This window comes from Rousettus aegyptiacus, unplaced genomic scaffold (genome assembly GCF_014176215.1).
Source record: "Rousettus aegyptiacus isolate mRouAeg1 unplaced genomic scaffold, mRouAeg1.p scaffold_m13_p_8, whole genome shotgun sequence".
Taxonomy (NCBI): domain Eukaryota; kingdom Metazoa; phylum Chordata; class Mammalia; order Chiroptera; family Pteropodidae; genus Rousettus; species Rousettus aegyptiacus.
The window spans coordinates 12,989,163-13,008,869 of NW_023416311.1; the positions used below are offsets into that span (position 1 = coordinate 12,989,163).

The window sequence follows — 19,707 nt, forward strand, 5'->3', positions numbered from 1 at the left end:
CTCACCCATGCGAGCGGCCACATTCTCTAGCACTCACACATCTCTCCAGCCGTAAAGCAAGGTGGCCATTGTGATCGCTAAATTACTCTGGACCAGGACCCAAAGCCTACTCTGTCCATTACCCACTGCCCCAGACCACCGCACTTACTCCTCCAAGAGCAATCAACACCTCCAGACTTTCCTTGGTCCCCACCTCTTCACGTGGAAGCCCCCAGAAACACCCGTCATTGCTTCTCACATGGAAACACACATATTTGCAATTCTTACACTCCCACAATTCACCACCCACGCACTTCACAGTTCGCCACAGCCATCCTGACCCTACCGTACGGCCCCCAAGAATCGTTGCACCTGCCCTCCCATTTCCTCCAAGATATCCTGACACATACGCATGACCTTCACCAAATTTCATATGCACTGTCTCTGTCACACAGGTACACACATACACGACTCTCCTCCCCCATGGGACCTGCCCCGCACACACACGCAACTTTGCACACACAGTCAGCTCCCTGAAGCATGCACTTACCCAACTCCACGCACGCATACAATTCCCCTGGTGCGCACAGACATCCACATACACGAGAACATGCGGCGATGCACACATGCACACACAAAGAGGCACGCACACACGCACGCACGCACAGGCCCCCGCAGCGCTGCTCACCCTCGTCTTCGGAGTCTCCGTGGACGCAGTCCCAGGGCAGTGCAGAGCTGAGCCCGTCGGGGACGCCGTGGCCACCTTGCCTGGAGTGCAGCGCCTGGAGCGAGATCTGATCACAGCCGCGGAGCCTGGGGCTTCAGTCCTGCGCACCCTGAGCCCGGGCAGGCCAGGGTGGGGCCTGCGGGTGGGGAGTGAGACCTGACCTGCGGGAGCACTCCAGGACCCGGGACAGCGGAGATCCTGGCCCCGCCTCACTCCTGAACTAGCCCTGCCCCAGACTTGCTCCGCCTACGGCATTCGGCACGGCCCCGCCCAGATTTACCCTGCCTCCTGACTGGCCCCGCCTTAGTCTTAGCCCCTCCCTTCACTTTAAGTCTGTTGTTTGACCACGTTCTCCCAGCCCGGCCCTTCTTCCAGATTGGCCACGCCTCAGGTAAGCCCGACCCCATACTGGTCCCGCCTCTAAAGCTAGCAACTCCAAGACCCCGCCCCAAAGCTCCACCCCCGGTTAGCTCTGCCCCCAGGTGGATCCTTGCCCCGCCCAATTCCTCTCCTAGTTCAGTTAGTTTATACTTGACCTCAACCCACTCTGCCTGGACTCTGAGCCCCGCCCCCTCACTGGCCACGCCCCAGAGCCCTCATGGCTCTGCCCTAAGTCCCGCCCATGCATCGTTCATTCACTCTGCAAAAGTTTACAGAGCACCTGTCAGGCCCATACAGGCGCTGGAGAGTCATCAGTGAACAAAATAGACAAAAATCCTTGCCCTCGTGGAGTTTACATTCCAGGGTAGGGGCAGACAGACATTAAATAAATAAGGCAAATAAATATATAGTATGTGAAATCGCGAAATACGCCAAGGTGAAAAAATAACAGGAAAGGGGTTCAAGAAGCAAGCGGAGTGAAGGTACAACTTAAAACAGGGTGGACCAGGGCCTCCCTAGGACGGTGACATTTGCCTATCATCCTCATTTTAGCTTACACTCAAACTATTCCAGCCCTCCCAGGATCCCCAGGGACCCAGCCTCTCTTCCATAAGCCCTCCCTAACTAGCTGGCCCTAAATAGTGTTGTCATCCGTGTATTCGTTTATTCGACATTTACTGAGCACAGATAACGCGCATGTATGTCCTGGAGTGGTCCACAGTCCTGGGCAAGGAGAGGGTGTGCAGAGAGACAGAAAATCCTCCATTTATCAGATGTATCTTTGCACCCTGTAATACCCAGCCCGTTTCCTTTTCAGTATGTATCATTCTCTGTAATCATCTTAGTTATTCATTAATTTTATTTCTGGGTTTTTGGCTCTCTCCCAAGAAACTGTGAGCTCCGCGAGGTCAGGGACCGTGTCTGTCTTGTTCATCTGCCCCCAGGCCTGCAGGATCTTACCTGGCACACAGTAGGTGTTCAGTGCGTTTTCTTAATTAAGGTTATCGAAGATGGAAATGAAGCATAAAATTCCCATCCCTGCCACAAGGTGGCAGCAAATGACAGTCCATTGCTCCTGGGTCTCCACACCAAAGGGAATTGGGGGAGATGGATCCAGGGAAGTTTTGCCGTCCCCTGTGACTTATCGAGGAAACGCACATACTTTTCCTGGGTGTCAGTGCAGATGCATAGTAAGCGTTAACACTTAGCCGTTGTTACAGCACAAAAGTGTTAAATTGGTTGGCACGAAGTAACCACGGAGCGGGATGTTTATATCTGGAAAGATGGGCGGGAGTCATCTGTCCCAAACTTTCCAGCTCCTGAGACTCCCTTCAGCAGGGTGCACGTTAGAATGCAGGTTCCCGCGGATCTGCAGGATGCAGGGGATCCCGGGATGCTCGGAGTAAAAGCCGGCCCTGGAGGAGGAGGTAGTGCGCTCTTAAGCGGAGGAGGTCCGCTCGTAAGAGCTCCTCCCAGATGTGGGCGTGCTTCCATTCCCATTCACTCTACTCCTCTCAAGCAGCATCATCTTGGCCACCCCACCGTACACGTGTCTCCTTTGCTGTAGAAAGTGACAGCTTGCGGGAGCAGCAGCAAGCGTAGGAGATGCAGGGAGTGGGCCAAGAAGAGCCAAAAGGAGCCGAGGAGAGGCCCTGAGACTGCAGAAGAGGCTCCAGATTTCCTGGCTGAATCAGCGCCTGGCCCAACTCCCCTCCTCCTCCGCCCCCAACTGGAGAGGAAAGGACCAGGGTGAGGAGAGGGATGCGACGTGGGTGGGTACAGAGAGCTCAAAGCAGAAAACGGGGCCCAGAGGGAGGTGAAAACCTATCTCCTCCTCCTCTAGCCCAAGGGAAGAGAGTTAATGTCACCCCTCACCACGCGTTATCTGTTATGACCACTGTTCTACCAGTTCGTCCTACCGTTTATTGAGTATTCATTGTCTCTTGTACCAGACGTCATTCTAAGGCTTTACAAACATTCACACATTTAATCCTCAAAAACAACCCATGCAGTGTAAAATGTTTTGGAACTCCTTAGAGGTGGTGGTTGCACAACATTGTGTACGCACTAAATGTCACCAAATTGTACAATCAGAATGATTCATTTTATGTTATGTGACTGTCACTTAAATTTTTTAAAAAATGTTTTAATCCTCATTTTAAAGACAAGGGAACTAAGGCACAGAGAGGTGGAGTAACTTGTTCGAGGTCCCACAGCTAGTAAGGAATTCAAACCCAGGACTCTGGTTCTTCAAAGCCTTCTTCCCCCAGAGCTGCAGCTGAAGTATCTGGAAGCTGTGATTTCCCAGCCAGAACTGGAAAGATCGCCAAGCGTCCTGGCCCCAGACCGAGGAGGTACCAGAAGGATGGGGTGATTCAATGGAAATGCTAGAGGCATGAAGCCAGTCTCAGAGACAGGACCTCCAAGCTCATTCCTACTTGCCCTGTGGGAAAGACCCACCAAAACTGCATTTTGAAGATTCCAGAAACCACCCCTGCAGATAGACCACTGCTGCAGGAAATTCAACCATTAGTGATACATTTATTTGAGTAAAACATTGGGTCTAATCCAAACGCAGATGACCCCAGAAGGTGTCCTGCAGGGTAATGTCCTCAGTTGAATAGCTCAGTGTGACACCAAAAACAGATGGGATGAGGAAGGGGGTGGAGTGAGAGGGCCCAGGGCCTAGGACCCAGTGGCCCTCAGTCTAGGCCCTAGAATACATCAGGACTCTGGGATAGTGCTGAAGCCGGAGAGAGTGGAGCATTTTTTTTTTTTTTTTGTGGTAAAATACACATAACATAAAAGTTACAATTTTAACCATTTTTAAGTATATAATTCAGTAGCTTTTAGTACATTCACAAGATTAAGCAAACAGCACCACTATCTAGTTCCAGAACACTTCATCACCCCAAAAGGAAGCTCAGGTCCCCTCAAGCAGTCACTTCGTCCCACCCCCCAGCCCCTGGCAACCCCCAATCTGCTTTCTGCATCTCATTTTTGTCCTAGGGCTGCCTCTTTGTTCAGTGGAGCTCAGGGGCCTCCTGGATTTGGGGACCTAGAGGGCCTGAGGGGTCATTGGCAGGGCAGCTGTGTACAGGTGTGCAGGTTGCAGCCTGCACGATTCGTCCTGGTCATTGGGAGACTTTGATTGCAAGCAAGAGGCGGAGTCCAGGGGAGCCTGACCCTGGTGGCTGCACAGGCAGGCCCTGCCTACATCCAAGGCCACCTCCATGGCCACCTCTGAGTCCAGTCACTGCCACAAACACTGCTTTGCTGTTTCCAGACTCTACCTGGAGCTGCTTGTGCAGTCAGGGTCCAAAGGTGAGTAAAAGGCCGTCTGAGCCCTAGGAGCTCTCAGTGAGGAGGCGATAGGGTGAGTGCAAGGGTAGGGTGGTGCAGGGCAGTCCTCGAGATGCTCGGGAGGGGGCTGGGCAACTGAGTGGTGGGTGCTGGGGTCAAGTTGCCCCGGGTTTGCATTCCGGCCCTGCCACCTTCCAATATCTCTGCAGAGTATGTGGCCACAATGTCCCTCCTTTAAAATGAGGGTAATATGGAAGTTATTCAGCCTTAAAAAGGAAGGAAATTCTGACACATGCTACAACGTAGACGCACCCCGAGGACATTATGCTCAGTGAAATAAGACAGACACAAAAGTGCAAGCACTGTATGGCCTCATTTATACGAGGTTCCCAGAGTTGTCAAATTCACAGAGACAGAAAGTAGAAGGCCGGTTGCTGGGAGCAGGGAGAAGGGGAATGGAGAGTTAGTGTTTAATGAGTGTGGAGTTTCAGCTTTGCAAGATAAGAAGTTGCGGAGATGGCTGCGGGTGGTGGTTACACAACAATGAAAATACGAAATGCCACTGAACTGTGCACTGAGAATGGTACGTTTTCTGTTATGTGTATTTTACAATAATATGTTTTCAATCCCATTGGAAACGTTAAAAAAAATAAATAGGCATAAACAGCGCCAGCTTGGAAGGAGGGACTATCTCCCACGGGACTTCGTTGAGGGGGTGGCAAAGGGGGTAGCATTTAAGATGGTGCCGTGTAGGAAAGTGATAACACTGCTTTATTGAAACAGAATTCTCACACCGTGCCGGCCGCCCGTTTATAGGATACAATTCCATGGTTTTCCGTGTATTCATCCTGCCATCAATTTTAGAACATTTTCATCTGCAGACAGAAACTCTGCACCCTTAGGAGTTACTCCCCCACTGACCTTCACCACCCCAGCCCCTGGCAACCACTAATCTACTTTCTGTCTCTATGGATTTGCTTGTTTCAGACATTTACTGTAAATGGAATTGTACACTCTGTGGACTTTCATGTCTGGCTTCTCTCACTGAGCATCATGTTTTCAAGGTTCAGTCATGTTATAGCAAGTGTCAGAACTTTGTTCCTTTTCATGGCTGAACTCTTCTCACTCATCACACTTCTGACTCCAAATGTGTGGATTTTTTCCATACCAGCAACCAATTCTCTAATTCTGGACACCAACTGGGTACCCTGAGATTCAACTCAACTCTGACACTATCTGGAGTTAGTGCACACCCCACGGAGTCAGACAGTGTCATGTAAGGATCCCCACCTTTGGAGGACCACCAGCATGCTGCCCGCCCTTTGGGTAACTAAAGACGGGGTGTCCAGGGTGGCACGCCTGAGCAGAGTCCCAGGGGACGGGGAGGGGGCCGAGGGTAGAAAGAGGAACCTACTGCCAGCCCCCCACGCTCTCCACCTTCACCCATGACTTGCCTCAGGCCCCATGTCACCTTAATGGCAACAGAAACAAGGTCCCCTTGTGGAGCAGGAAAAAAGGAAGCATCATTTATTAGTGGTCTACGACTGTTATACCAAATTATCACTTAGTGGTTTAAAAACAGTACAAATTTATTCTCTAACAATTCTGGAGGTCAGAAATCTCACGGGGCTGAAGTCAAGCTGAAGTCAAGTGTTGGCGGGATTAGCTCCTGGAATCTCTCAGGGGATAATCCACTTCTTGGCCTTTTCCAGTTTCTGGTGGTGATGCTCTCACAACAATAGAAGTGTACTTAGTGCCACTGAACTGTGCACTGAAAATAGTAAGGATTTTTTTTGTTTTTTATTATTTATGCCTATAGCACCTGGTCTTCCTAGGTGGTCTCCCATCCAAGTACTAACCAGGCCCGACCCTGCTTAGCTTCTGAGATCAGACATTGGGCTTTTTCAGGGTGGCATGGCCATAGACTATGGATGGTGCCTCCACTGGGGTATGAACCCAGGACCTTGTGCGTGTAAAGCAGATGTACTAACTGCTACACTATGGAACCACGTCCTGAAAATGGTTAAGTTTTGTTTTACATATATACTTTTTTTTATTATAATAATTAAAAAAAAAACACATTGGAAAAAATTTAAAAGGGGGGGTCAATAGTTCCAGCTTGGAGGGAGGGACCATCTTCCACGGGACTTTGCTGAGGGTGTAGCTTTTAAGATGCTACAGTGTGGGAAAGTGATAACTCTGCTTTATTGAGGGTAATTCTCCTACCATGCAGGCCACCCAGTTATAGGATACAAGTCCATGGTTTTCTGCATTTTCACAGAGCGCTCAATCGTTGCTTGGCTGTGGCCTCTTCCTCTGCCCTCACATCAAGTCACTCCAATCTCTGCCTCCGTCAGTGGTCGCATGGCCTTCTCTTGTCCATGTGGCTCTGTGTCTCAGGTCTCCCTCTGACTTTCTCTTATAAGGATACCTGTCGTTGGATGCAGGGCCCACCCTAAATCCAGGATGATCTCATCTTGAGACCCTTAATTACATCTGTAAAGACCCTTTTCCCAAATAAGGTCACATTCCCAGGTTGCATGGTATTAGGACTTGGACTTATCTTTTGGGGGGCTACTATCAGCCCACTGCAGGCTCAGCTTGCAACTACACCCTGAATTGGTTAGCCTCCCCTCCCACCTCTTACCCCTAGGCTCTCCCCCATGCCAGCTCCTGTGTCCTGGGGTTACTTCAAAAGCAAAGTTCCTGCATCCAAACTCATTCAAGGACAGGCCAGGGCAGCTATAGACTCTAACTCCTCCTCCTGATTGGAAGGAGGATATGTCCCATTGCCTTTCAGCAGCTTAGATGTGACACGACCCCCCACCCTAGGTCAGGTCCTCAGGGAGCTGCTGTGTGGAGTCAGAACAGCGCCTGGGGAGTGAGGACCAGCAGAGGGAGAGGCAGGGCTGTAATGCAATCAGTTAGAGATCTGGGAGAATGAAGGAAGCCGGACACAGTGCCGGAGCTGGGCACTCTAACAACGAGAGGTCAGCGCACGCCGTGATACTGCCCACCAGGCTGGGGTCACACCAAGGGGCTGGGAAGGGGGTGGAGGCAGAGACAGCCACAGCCCAGTCAATGAGACAGACTCCAAGGGAACCATCCCGACAGTCCCTGAGGCCTGAGCTGCCCCCCGACCAGCTCCCCAAGCTGTCCCTGCCCCCAGGGAGAGGCCAGGGTCCCAGGCGTCTACTTCTCCTTCATGCCTAGACCCAGGCTGACTCTATGGAGCTGCCCAGCATGATAGCCACCAGCCACATGCAGCTATTTAAATTAATTAAACGAATGTGGACATATCATATATTTATATAAATAATAAATGTCATATAAACAAAAAAAATTAAAAATTTAGTTGTATTAGCTAAATTTAGTTGTATTAGTTTCAAGTGCACAGTAGCCACATGTGGCCAATGCCTCCCAGATAAATGCAGACTATTTCATCATCGCAGGAAGTCCCATTAGAAAGGGCTGCCCTGGAGTTGGCCTGGAGTAACAAAAGCCGGGCTCTTTTGGGGGAACAGGATGGACTGGGCAGGGCGGGGGTGCAATAGGCACCTCAGGATGGGAGGAGGGGGTGTTTGTCCAGAGCCAACTGGTGTTGACTCATCAGTCCTAGAGGCCTGGGCCCAGGCTGGATTAGCCTGAGCTGGTGACCAGAGAATGGCCTGGGAGGGCAGCCCATGGGGGCTTGGCCACCCAGGTCCCAGGCAGGAATGTTTGACCTCAGCAGAGACAGCAGACAAAGGGCCAGGGTAGACCCAGACAGAGGCAGGCAGGCAGGAGGGCAAAGTCACCGAGATATGGGGGCAGCTCTGTTTTAAATCACAAATGGCAAAAATATAATACCTAATGGTGGGCCACTTCCTTTTTTTACTCAGTACACCCCAGGCTTCCTTCCTTGTGAGGCCTGTAGGCCTCCCCTCTGCCCCCCACCTTCCTGTCACGTTCCTGACCCCTGTCTACCCTTCCAGGAGGTTTCATCAAGTATCAGCCACTCCCCCATTGATGGGCACATCGGTTATTTCATTTCTTAAAAGTGTGGTTGTCTGCTTGCTTTTCTCTCCTCTTCGCTTTCCAGACTGGGAATATGCAGGGCGTATCTTGTTAGCTGCTCTATCCCCAGGGTTAGGAATATAGTAGATGCTCCCAAAATGGATAAGTGAATATGTGGGGGGCATTGTGGGGGCAAGAGGTGGAGCCCGCCTCCTGGGGTGGGCGAGGAGACTGATTCCCATGGACATGTCAGTGACGCACAGGAGGGAGCATGATGAGGGAGCGGGGGGTCCCTCCTTCCTCACCAGGGCTCTGACCACCCTCAGCCTGGGTCTGGCTGCTTTCCTCACTGTGTTCCTGGCCCCCGCTCCACAATTTTGTCTGCCAGGGATGCTCTGTTGTTGGTGACACCGGTCAGGTACCTTATCCATCTATAAGTGGCCTTGAACTTACGCTGTCCCTTCATCCCCACCCCGGTCCTCTGCAGCAAGCTCCCCAAGGACAGAAACCTGTGTCTGTTATACTCGACATGTATCCTGAGTGCCTAGAACAGGACTTGTTCCATAGCAGGTGCTCAATAAAAATTTGATGAATGAATGAATGAACCCCTTCTCTCTACCAAAATTCTGACTCAGGACCTACTACCCTTAGTTGGTTCTCCTCAGGGGACCTTCCCTGCGACCACCACTGTATGCTGACCCTCTCATTCATTCATTCACTCATTCATTCATTTAACAATGTCATTGAACACCTGCCATGTGCCAGACACCCTGCTGACTCAGATTACAGGGTTTAAATCCCGAGTCTCCTCCTGACTGCCTTCAGTAGGCATGTAATGTCTTGGAGCTTCAGTTTCCACATCTGAAAAATGAGGAGAAGAAGGGGGCCAGTTCCTTCATCTCCGTTATGGTGATGATTTCACTTTTGGTTGCTTATGTTAAAACTCATCAGATGGTACACTTTAAATACATGCACTTTATTTCTGTCCATCGTACCTCAATACAGCCAGAAAACATAGTACCAACCACCCAAGTCAAGCTCTTAGCACGGGGCCTAGCACATAGTAAATGTTCAATGACAGTTGTTGGAGTCTTTACTGCATGTCTGCCTTCACTGAATTCTTTCAAGACCCATGGGTATCTTGGAGCAGGTACCAGATAGTCCTCATTTTGCAGGTGGAGAAACCAAGGTTCAGAGAGGTAAAGACATTTCTCCAGGGTCACACAACTAGGAAATGGAGGAGCTGGGATTTGACATCTGAGCTCCTTTACTCTTCCCCGTTATACAGATGGAGAAACTGAGGTTCAGAGAGGTTAAGCCACCTGTTGAAGATCATACAGCTAGATGCATGGCAGAGCCAGGATTCAAATCCAAGTTGGCTTCAAGCTAAAACCTGATTTTATTTTGTGTTTTGCCCCTTGTGACCTGGCTCATCTATCACTCAAGTCCCCAGGCTCAGGAAAGAATGGGATCTTGACCTCCTGACCTGGGCCATCCCCAGGGACTGTCACATCCTGGTCACTGGCCCTAAAAATGTAACCCCACCGGTCTGTGCAGACGTGAGCCCTGGCAGGGCTCTGGGAGGCAGGCGGGGTGGGAGGAAGTAGGCTTGGGCATTGAGGGGAGGACAGGAGTTTTGGGGTTGGGTTGGGCAGCCTGTCCTGCGGGGATCCGAGGCCTGGCAGAGCCTGTCTGGCCCCACCCAGTTCTACTCTCTGCCCTGACAGCGTGACCTCCTTGCTGGGCCCTCCCAGCCCTTGTCTGAGAGGCCCAGGGATGGGCTTGAAATGAGGTGTCCAAAGATGTGGGGCTGGTTGTGCTGGAAAGCGGTCCAGGGTTCACGATGAGGGCTAGATCTACAAGAGGGATTGATGGGGTAGTATGGCCTGGTCAGAATGGGTTCCAGCCTGTGGGTGAGGCAGGGTTAGAGGAGCCCCCTGCTGAGCTGAGGCTTAACCCTGCAGGGGCTGGGTCCTGGAGGAAGGGAAGGGACAGGGTGGCCAGGGGACCGTGGGGCTTGAAGCAGCCACTATTCAATCACTGGTGGGGACCTGTTTCAATATTTTGACAACAGACAGCCATCCAGGTGCACACCTGCATCCAGGGAGGGCTGGCAGGGGGTCATCAGAGCAGGGACTTCCTGGGGGAGCAGCAGGGTGGGGCTGCCTGGCAAGCACTGGGGAGGTGGCCCAGATGGGGCAGCCTGCCAGCCCTCCACCCCCAGAGGGTAGACCCGAGGCACATTCTTAGGGAATGAATGACTCAGGGGCAAGCAGAGTGGTGACTCACCATGGACCCTTTCTGGTCCCTGCTGCCAGGGCCCAGCCTCCCCTCTGGCCCCAGAGAGGGCTGTGGGGAGCTCACCAGGCCCCCTGCCCAGTTCTGAGTGTGAGTCAGCCCATCTGGGCTGGAGGCCCCGCATGATTTTCCATCCCTTGCATTGTTCTACTAGAAAAGTAAATACGTGTTACAAAACATGGGGTGAAGCTGGGCCAGCCCAGTCCTGTCCCTCGGAGGGCAGGGAGGTGAGGGGCATGCATCTATGCCAGATGCACAGGCTCTTCCCCATTTTACAGATAGGGAAACCAAAGTTCAGAGAGGTTAAGCCACCTATCTGAGGTTACACAGCTGGATACATGGCAGAGCCAGGATTCAAACTCAGGTTGGCTTTAAGCTACAGCCTATGGGCTCTTCACAGGGACTGAATGTGTGCTGAATCTCTTCCTGTTCACATCTGTGCTTCTCAGGGTGGCCCAGAAACCACCAGTTTTATTATGGGGGGGGGGGTAGCTCTTTGTTAATATACAGATTCCTGGGCCCTGCCACCATAAACTTGGGGGGGGACCCTGAAATCTGCATTTGTAAATGCTCTCCACATTGGGGTGAGGCCCTGCAGTTGGAGATGGGAGAACTCTGCCCACAGGAGAGTAGGCCTGCCCCCGCCCCCGCCCCCGCCCCCGCCCCCGCCCCCGCCCTGGGAGGAGAAGACTCCACGGTAAGGAACAGGCCATCAGGACCTGCACACGCCCCTCCCTCTCTCCAGGGCTGGGGGAATGCTGCCCTTCTTGTTTCAAACTGGTTCACAGAGCCAGCCAGCAAGTGAGTGAGCAACGCTCCAGCTGCTGGGGAAACAATGACAGCAAACAAGGAGAATGTGGGTGACCTTCAGGAAAGTGGTGGCCTCCTGGGAACCAGCAGTCTGTCCTCTGTCCCAGCAGTGAGAGGAGACAGGGCTCAGGGACCGAGAGTGGCCTGGTTGCCAGGGAACCGGATGGTCCTGTGGGTGCCATCTCCATGAGGTTAACCATCAAGCAAACACCAGGAAAACAAACACCCTCCCTGAACCCCCATCCCAGGTCGACAGAGGGATGAGTCACTTGGCATAAGAGGGGAACCAAACAAATCCCATCTGCCCACAGGAGGATGCACAGGGCCAGAACGCAGCTCCCGCCCCATCCGGACTGCCCAGGACGAGTGTTGTGCACACGTGTGTACACACGTGCATACACACACATACCACACCAGCTCAGAGCCCAGCTTTTAGAGAACGAGGGAGGAGGGACAGTGAGGCACAACTCAAATTCCTCCCTAAATCTGCTAATTCTCCCCAAAGCTCTTGGGCGGGGCCCAGCTGAGTCAGCAGGAGCCTGGGAGGGTGGAGGGGTTGGGGACTGGGATTTGAGAGCTCCAGCTGGAGCAGGCGACCGGGGAACCAGCCCAGCGGGTACAGACCTCTCAGGACCTCAGTGGCCTTTCCTAGAACAGGAGATAAGAGCTTCCTCCCAGGTGGGGAGGGCTGTTCTGCTTCACCCCATGGGCGTCTTTGGAGACAATCTGCTGAGGCGTGTCAGGCACATGCCATGTTGCCTGGCATGGAATCACCCTGAATAAATGAGAAATGGTGTTAATATCATCAATGCCATGGCTATTACTCAGCAGCTGAGGCCTGTTTACCTTTCCGTCCCTAGTCTGGTTCCCTCCCCTAAGCTAACCTTCAACTTCTAAGGAGGTATGGGGAAAAGAGATTTGGAAATTGGCAGAAGTCCAGAGCCTGGACACAGTTTGGAGTTCTCGTCATTGCTTGTACCCCTGAACCCCATAAGCATCGAGCCTCCAGCTACAGATGTAACACACTCCCCATTTGTCGAGCCCTCACTAACCGCCAGTTGGCTTGTTAAGTGCTTAATACACGGGAGATCACGCTATGAGGGGAATGCTACAGTTGTGCCCATTTCACAGATGAGGAAAACTGAAGCTCAGAGAGGCAAAATGACTTGCCTACATTCACACAGCCGAAAGGGACTGAGTGACTACTGCAACCCAGGTCTCCCCAGCTTGCCAGCCCTCCCCATCTCTGGAGCCCTGAAAAAGCTCTTCTTTCCAGACTCACCCAGTCTGGTTTTATAGCTGTATCTTTACCTCCGCTTCTAGAGTCTTAGCAACCGGTTAGTATCGAGCAGCTCCCTTCCTCAGCACAGGTTCTATTTTCCTCAAAGCATATCATCTGTAATCCTTATCCACCGTATCTCTCAGTCGTTATCTGATAAGAAGGGAGTATGGTGGGTGCTGACAGAGCGGCGTGAAGTTGGGGTGAGGGGAATGAAAGGGAGGAGGCAGCAGGAAAGCTCTGGGAAGACAGAATGCCAGACTTGGGTCATTTTTAAATGAGGTTTGTAAAGTAACCGAGAAAAGCCATTGAAAAAGCAATTCGAGCACATATAAATAAAGACCAAAAGAAATTTTTTAAAAATTCAAATAAATCAAAATAAAATCCAAATGCTCTAAAAGGATGTACAATGAAAATTCAGATTTCTCTCCTGTCCTTCCTCAGGGGACTCACGGCTAACAGCTTCTCATGGATCCTTCCAGAAGTTTTCTGTGCATGTACACACGTAAATTCTTTCCCTCACCCTCTCCCTTGCACTTTGCTCTGGCACCTGACCTCAGTATTCTGAGTTGAGGCTTCTGCAGGTAGGTCCCAGGTGGGCCCTTCACTTGTGCTCTGAAAACTTGGCTCCTCCCTGACATGTGCTCCCAGTGTAGGCTGCCTAGAGGTGAGTCCCTCGGTGCCCTCCAGGCCCATCCTAACCTCAGAGCTAGGAAGAAAAGTCACTTCAGATGGAGGGAAATGCTCTAGCCTTTAGTTGCCTTGTGAGAAACTCCCCACCTGGGAAGAGGAGGGCCAAGTGAGGAGCCAGGCAGAGCCAAGTTCACAGGGTTCGATTTGGCAGGAAGGTCTGTTTAAGGACTCCCCACCTGAGCAGCTGGAGGTGCCACAGCTGGGATCCCTCAATCCTGGCTTCTCTCAAGGGGAAGTTCAGATTCCTAGGACCCTCCCCATGCTTCCCAGTCAGGAGCTGCAGGGCTCAGGGCCCTAGAATCTGCATGTTTACAAACTCCCCTGAGATCCTGATGCTCTGGCAGGTCCCTGTATCCTTTTTAGGTTCCCAGATTCTTTTGAAAAGTAACTTAAGGGACATCAATTTGTAAAAATTATTAGTATGGCTGTATCTTCCCCAAAATCCTCCCCAAGAGAAAGGTCCTTTGCTATTTTTTATTTTTTATTTTTTTGGCTTTTCCCTATTCTCATCAATGTAGCAGAATTGGGCAGCCAAGGCTGGGAGGGTGTTAGTATTTGTTGAGTAAGTGAATGAATGAACCTATTGCGAGTAATAGACCCTCCTCCAGAAAAATGCACATATGGACACACATTTTGAAAGTAATTGTAGGGGGATTCACAGACTCCCTTAAGCCCACCCACAGATGTCCTATTTAGAATAAGGTTTCATAGAGTCTCTGTAACACTGAAACCATCGTCTTTTGGTGACAGAAACAAGAGAAAGCCCAAAGGACACTAGGTGTTCTCAAACACTGCTGGGTCTGGGACAGGGTAATCCCTTGGGAACTCACTTCCCCACCAACCTCCTTAATTTATCAATAAAAAACAGGTGGAAAAGGGACCCACATGAGGACTCTGGATGCCCAGCAGGGGTACCTGCTTCCCTCCCCTGCAGACCTCATTGCCCTCATCTGAGCCCTAACAGTCTTCTGTCCTTCATCTTACTGCCTTCTGGCCATTCCCCTGGAGACTGTGTGCTCCTCCCTCCCAGCTGGGCTCAGAGCCCCCAGTCCCCAGTAGCCATCTCCACTGCACACAGGGTAACCTGGGCACACACTGGTCCCCCATCTACCCCAGGCACAGAGGGACAGAGTAATCAGGCACAGGCTGGCAGAATTGTGCAATGTGGGTATTCTGAATCCAAATCCACCAGCTTTTATGACCAGCCATGAAGTAGTTCTATCATGCCAAAGCCTGGAGTTATTAAAGTTTCAAAGGATTTTTTGTCCGCCCTAGATGGCATGATAATAATAATGGCAAAGCTTCCTGCACATTTGGGCCAGGCTTTGTGCTAACTGTTTTGTGTAAATTATCTACAAGAATCTTTTCATAAGCCTTTGGGATGGGGGAGGTTATCACTGTTTGACAAATCAGGGAACTGAGTCTGAGAGAGCTAAGACGCACTGCTAAGGAGTCTAGCTGACCATTTGTGGCGGCAGGATCTGAACCCTGGCCGCGCACTCCAAAGTCCCCTTTTTTCAATTGCCATCAACATTGCTACCACCTAAGTGTAATTCACTAGCTATCTAGGGCACAGAGACCCTTCTGGTCTCTGTCACAACCGCCTGGGGAGGCCCCACCTGGGTGTTAGCCAATAGGAGAGGCAACGGAGAGCCAGGCAAGGGCCCTCAGCCAGGGGGCGTGCCAGGCCCGGGGGTGAGGGTGGGGCTGAGGGTGCTCCGGGAAGCGACCTGTGCGCCCCCGCCCGCCTGCCCAGCCATTGGAGTGCCTCGGCTGGGAAGGGGGTGTTGGGACAAGACCCCGTGTCCCCGCCCCAGCCCAGGCCGAGTGCCCCACTCGCTCCGGCCGAGCCTAGGGCGCGCGCCCGTAGCGCCTGGAAGCCCCGCCCGTCCGGTGGCCCCTCCTCCGGGAAGGTAAGCACCACCTTCCCGGGAGCGGCCCCGAGAGCCCGTGGCGGGCGGGCGACCCGCCCCCCGCGAGTAGTGACCCGGCGTCCCAGCCGCGCTGCACTCGGGCTCCCGCGCCGCCGTTCACTCACCTGCGCCCGCTGCCGCCCCTCGGTGCGCGCAGGGCCCGCCCGCGGCTTAGCGTCCAGCCCCGAGCCGAGACCCGCTGCCCGCCCGCCTGCGCACCCCGAGCGCCACCATGAACTCGCTATTCAAGAAGAGAAACAAAGGCAAATACAGCCCCGCAGTGCAGACCCGGAGGTGAGGAGGCGCCCGCACGCCGCGCCCGGACGCCCGGGCGAAACCCGCGCGCTGTGGGGCGCCCTGGGTGGGGATGCGCCGCCCGGGGCGTGGGGGAACGGCCGAGCCCTGAGCGCTGCATGGAGCCGGGGAAGCACGGCCCAGGGAGGCCCAGGGGACAGAGGACTGGGCCGGGCGTGCGTGACGCGCGCGAACGCGGGGCCGGTTAAACTGGAAAGCCCAGCGTGGTGGGGATGGGGATGGGGATGGGCTGGGGTCTCCCGAAGGAAAACACCGTATCCAGCAGCAGAGAGTTCTAGGAGACCAGAGAGCATCGATTTTGCGCCTGGAGGGCGGGAAACTGAGCTGGAGGTAGAGGGGACCTCCGTGTCCCAGGGTCTCTCTTGCGCCAGGGGACCTCCTGGGCAGGGAAGAACCGCTGGGAGTAGTGTGTATTCGGAGAACGCTACACCCAAGGTGGGGATAGAGGGTGGGCGCAGGGGACCTAGGAAGCACCTTCTCGGGGCGAACGGGGGCAGGAAAATTGAGCGGGTATGTGTGTGTGTGTGGGGGGGCGTTTCTTGGAGAGCGCGCAGGTTTTGCTTACTTTGGGGAGGCTAGGGATGGGATGGGTTGGGGAAGGCGCATTGAGTGGGGGATGTCACCTGCTGCAATGCTTTCTGGCACCTGCCACCCTGTGCTCGAGCCTCGCTGTGAGGAACCGGTGGGTGCAGGGTCGATTGAGTGGGGCGGGATGGGGGGTGGCACAGGCTGAGGCACCTAGGTCTGAGCTGCGGTTGGGCGGCGTCCGACCTCCTTCTGGCTGCAAGGTTTTTAGGGGTGTGGCCCTCCCCCCACCAGCCCCGAAACTGGCAGCGTCTTTGAGCCCCGGGTTCCCAGGGCGGCGGAAGGGAATGACATGTCTTGATATGTTTGCTTTGAGAAGGCAGCCCACGTCCGTTTTGATAAGCCTAATGTATTCACTTAATAACCGGTTTAGGGGAGCCTCGTGGAGATGCTGAGATTGAAGGAGGGGGCAGGACTTCGGCCCCTGCCTGTCTCCTCTCTAGGGAAAATGGGGTGGGGCTCCTATTTAGGAATACCTTCACCAAATTTCTCCCCACAAGGGTTTCAGGTAGGTGGGGGTGGGGGAGGACTCAGAATTGCACAGCCCATTTGTCTGGGTATCCACCCTAAGGTGTCCTCACTGTGAGCCCCTCCCTCACCCCTGAGCAGCTCTTGACTTCCTCTCAGGCCCCAGGTGAAGACGAGGAGACTCTGGACAGGGCTCCCACCACGCCCGTGTGGTCCAGCCCAGGCAGACCTGTCTGACAGGTGCTTGGGGCCTGGGTGTTGGTGTAGGGCATATGGGCACTTCATTCCCTTGAGGTCCAGCCCTTTCAAAAATCCCACTGCTGGGTGACCCCTTGCCCCCACCTCTCTCCTTTGGGCTGTTTCAAGCTCAGAGGCATTTCTGCCCCTTTCCTCAGGGGCTATCCACCCCCTTCCCACCAGCCTCCCTGGTCTTTCACAATCCTAGAGATGGGGCAGGGCTCTGCACACAGTTCCTCTGTGGCTGAGTCCAGCTGGCTCTCAAATCCAGCTGCTGGGGTCTCGTCCAGTCCCTGAGCTGTTCTCTCTTGGGCATTGCACAATTGCATTCTCTATGCCAATCACAGAGGACTGTACTGTTCTCCCCCCACCAAGACTTGGGCCCCTCAATCCTTCACACAGGCACACACCCACACACCAGGAGATGGGCCAAGCCTCGCCCTGCATCCAGTCCCCCAAGGCCTGGGCTTGGACCTAACAAAAGGTTATAATGAACCTGGACAAGCTGAGAGGGACTCAGCCTTCCTGGCAGAGGATAGGAAGAAAGGAAGAATTCCCATCCCTTATAGTTGCAGGGACTCCAAGGGCTTCATGTTACAAGGGAATAGGGTCCTGCCCCTCTCCATGCTCCTGGTCCAAGGCAGCCAGCCACCCTCTGCCCTTGGCTGACTGACTGATCTGATTGATCCCAGATCTCAGCTTAGAGGTGACTTCCTCCAGGAAGCCTTCCTGGTTTTTCTCCCCAGGGTGGAATGAGAGACCCTTCCTTTGACCTCCCATCACCTCACATAGTCACAGCCTTGAGTAGGTGCCAGGCGCTTCCCTGTGTGGCCTCATCAGCCCAGTGCACCCCTCTGCCCATTTCCCTTTGTAAGGCCAAGTTCATGGACCAGATTGTGAGGTGAGGGACAGGTGGGGGACAGGGTCTTTCTCCATTATCTCAAGAATCTTTTGAGTGTTACTCAGTTCCTAGCCCTGAACTTGTAGCTCTAAGATGTCACAGGTTGTGGGGCACTGATCCCCAAGTTATTCTTTCACCCTGAGTTTCTAGGGGTCTTCTTCATTGTCTGGGGGAAGGTGGGTTTGCCAGAGAGATTCAGCATGGCGTGCTGGGTAGGAGCTCAGGCCCTGGGGCAGAATGTCTTGTTTCTGATCCTGGCTCTACCACATCTGCCGTGGGTAAGTCAGGGAACCTCAGCCTCAGTTTCCTCATCTGCAAAGCAGGGGCGGTGTTAATATCCCCTCCATGGGGTTGCTCAGAGGAGTAAAATATGACAACAGAGAGACTGCCCCTAGCACATAGGAGGTACCCAGACAGAGGGTCAGCGTCACTGCCCCAGTTGAGGGGACCTAGGAGTTGTGACCTTCACACCCAGGCAGTCACAGCTTTGGGCTGCACAAATGTGAATTAGTGAACAGAGCACCCCACAGAGAAAACCACCCCTCCCTGTTTGTCAGCTTTTAGCAGCTGAAACTGGAGAGGGCCTGGACAGGGTGTGAACCTCGCTGCTCCCATCTCCCTGGTTCCTAATGACAGGTGTTGGAGCTGAGGTTCACACCTGAGCTAATGACAGGGTCAGGCCTGATAGTGCAGGTCACTGAAGACAGCGTCCAGCCAAGTGGGGAGGGTAGGAAGGGACTGACTTCTACCCTCCTGCTCTGTGACTAAAAGCACAGCCCCAGCCAGCCTTTACTTCTTGGCGGTGCTACCCGGGGTGAGCTGGTTGGCCTCTCTGTGCCTCTGTTTTCTCACCTGTAGAATGGGCACAAGCATAGTACCTGCCTGGTGATATGGTTGGTGTGAGGATTAAATGAAGTAAAGCAGGAAAGGGTTAAGAATTATAGGAAGCCTCAATCCATGGCAGTTATAACAAATATAACTATCGAACAAATGCAGATAAGGCACCTACTATGTGCCTGGCCTGGATGCCAATGGACAGGTTATGCACTGCACAACTCCGGGGTGCCATTCCAGGGGGATGGGGTGGATGTGGAGGACAATCTCCCTGCACTTGATGGAGTTATGCTTAATCACATCTCACAAGCAGAGGGAACCAGGTGGAGGCAGCTGTCCCCAGCAGAACATAGGACTGGATGGATGTCTCCAGCCCAGCGGCTCTGGTGCTTCCTATCTGGTCTGAAGTGAGAGCTGTCAGGGCAGAGACCTGAGAAATCAGGGAGGACTTTCCTGGGAAAATGTCCAACCTGTCTTGAGGAAGAGGTGGGTGTTTAACATCTAGCTCTGGAGTTAGACTGAATTCTGCCTGTTTGGCCTCACTGAGCCTAATCTTTGCCAACTGTAAAATGGGACTAATCTTTCTCTTCCACCCAGACCTGGGTCCCAGTGAGCACCCAGCAGCCTGGCCTGGCCTCCCGACCTCACCTGGGTAGAGTGCTGTAAGAATAACCCAGTCATGAGGGGGAGAGCTGGCATAGGAGGCAGGTCCAAGGCTTTGGAGGTGGTGAAAGGGCCACGTGCCCTCCTGGAAGCTGGCTAGGGTACCCCGAGCCTCTTGGTGTTTATGAGCACAGAGTTTGATATAGCCAGGTGTGAGTTCGAGCCCCATCTCTGCCTCTCCTGAGCTGTGTGGGCAGGTCATTTAACATCTCAGTCTCCTCATCTGTGAAATGGGAGCAATGATAGCAGCCCCCCAACTGGCAAGGTCGCTGGTTGGATCAAGAGAGAAAATGTACATGATGATCCCAGCCCCAGACCTGGCTCA

General features: G+C 53.2%; 2 protein-coding genes and 1 pseudogene across 3 annotated transcripts in view; 1 reads left to right on the forward strand and 2 right to left on the reverse strand.

Moving 5' to 3' along the window:
* SEC14L5 (SEC14 like lipid binding 5) overlaps positions 1–884 on the reverse strand; it is a 46,510-nt gene extending 45,626 nt beyond the window's left edge. Inside the window, exon 1 of the mRNA XM_036225793.1 lies at positions 668–884. The gene's annotated coding sequence lies outside the window, so the exon portion shown is untranslated. The remainder of the gene's footprint in view (positions 1–667) is intronic.
* A 5,316-nt stretch (positions 885–6,200) lies between these two features.
* Positions 6,201–6,316, reverse strand: LOC118607497 (annotated as a pseudogene).
* Positions 6,317–15,266: 8,950 nt separating this feature from the next.
* PPL (periplakin) overlaps positions 15,267–19,707 on the forward strand; it is a 42,830-nt gene continuing 38,389 nt past the window's right edge. The window contains exon 1 of one of the 2 annotated variants that reach the window (XM_016161152.2): positions 15,267–15,673. In XM_016161152.2, coding sequence (XP_016016638.2) covers positions 15,612–15,673 — 62 coding nt within the window. In that variant the 5' untranslated portion in view covers positions 15,267–15,611. The remainder of the gene's footprint in view (positions 15,674–19,707) is intronic. The other variant, XM_016161151.2, reaches the window with a different exon arrangement.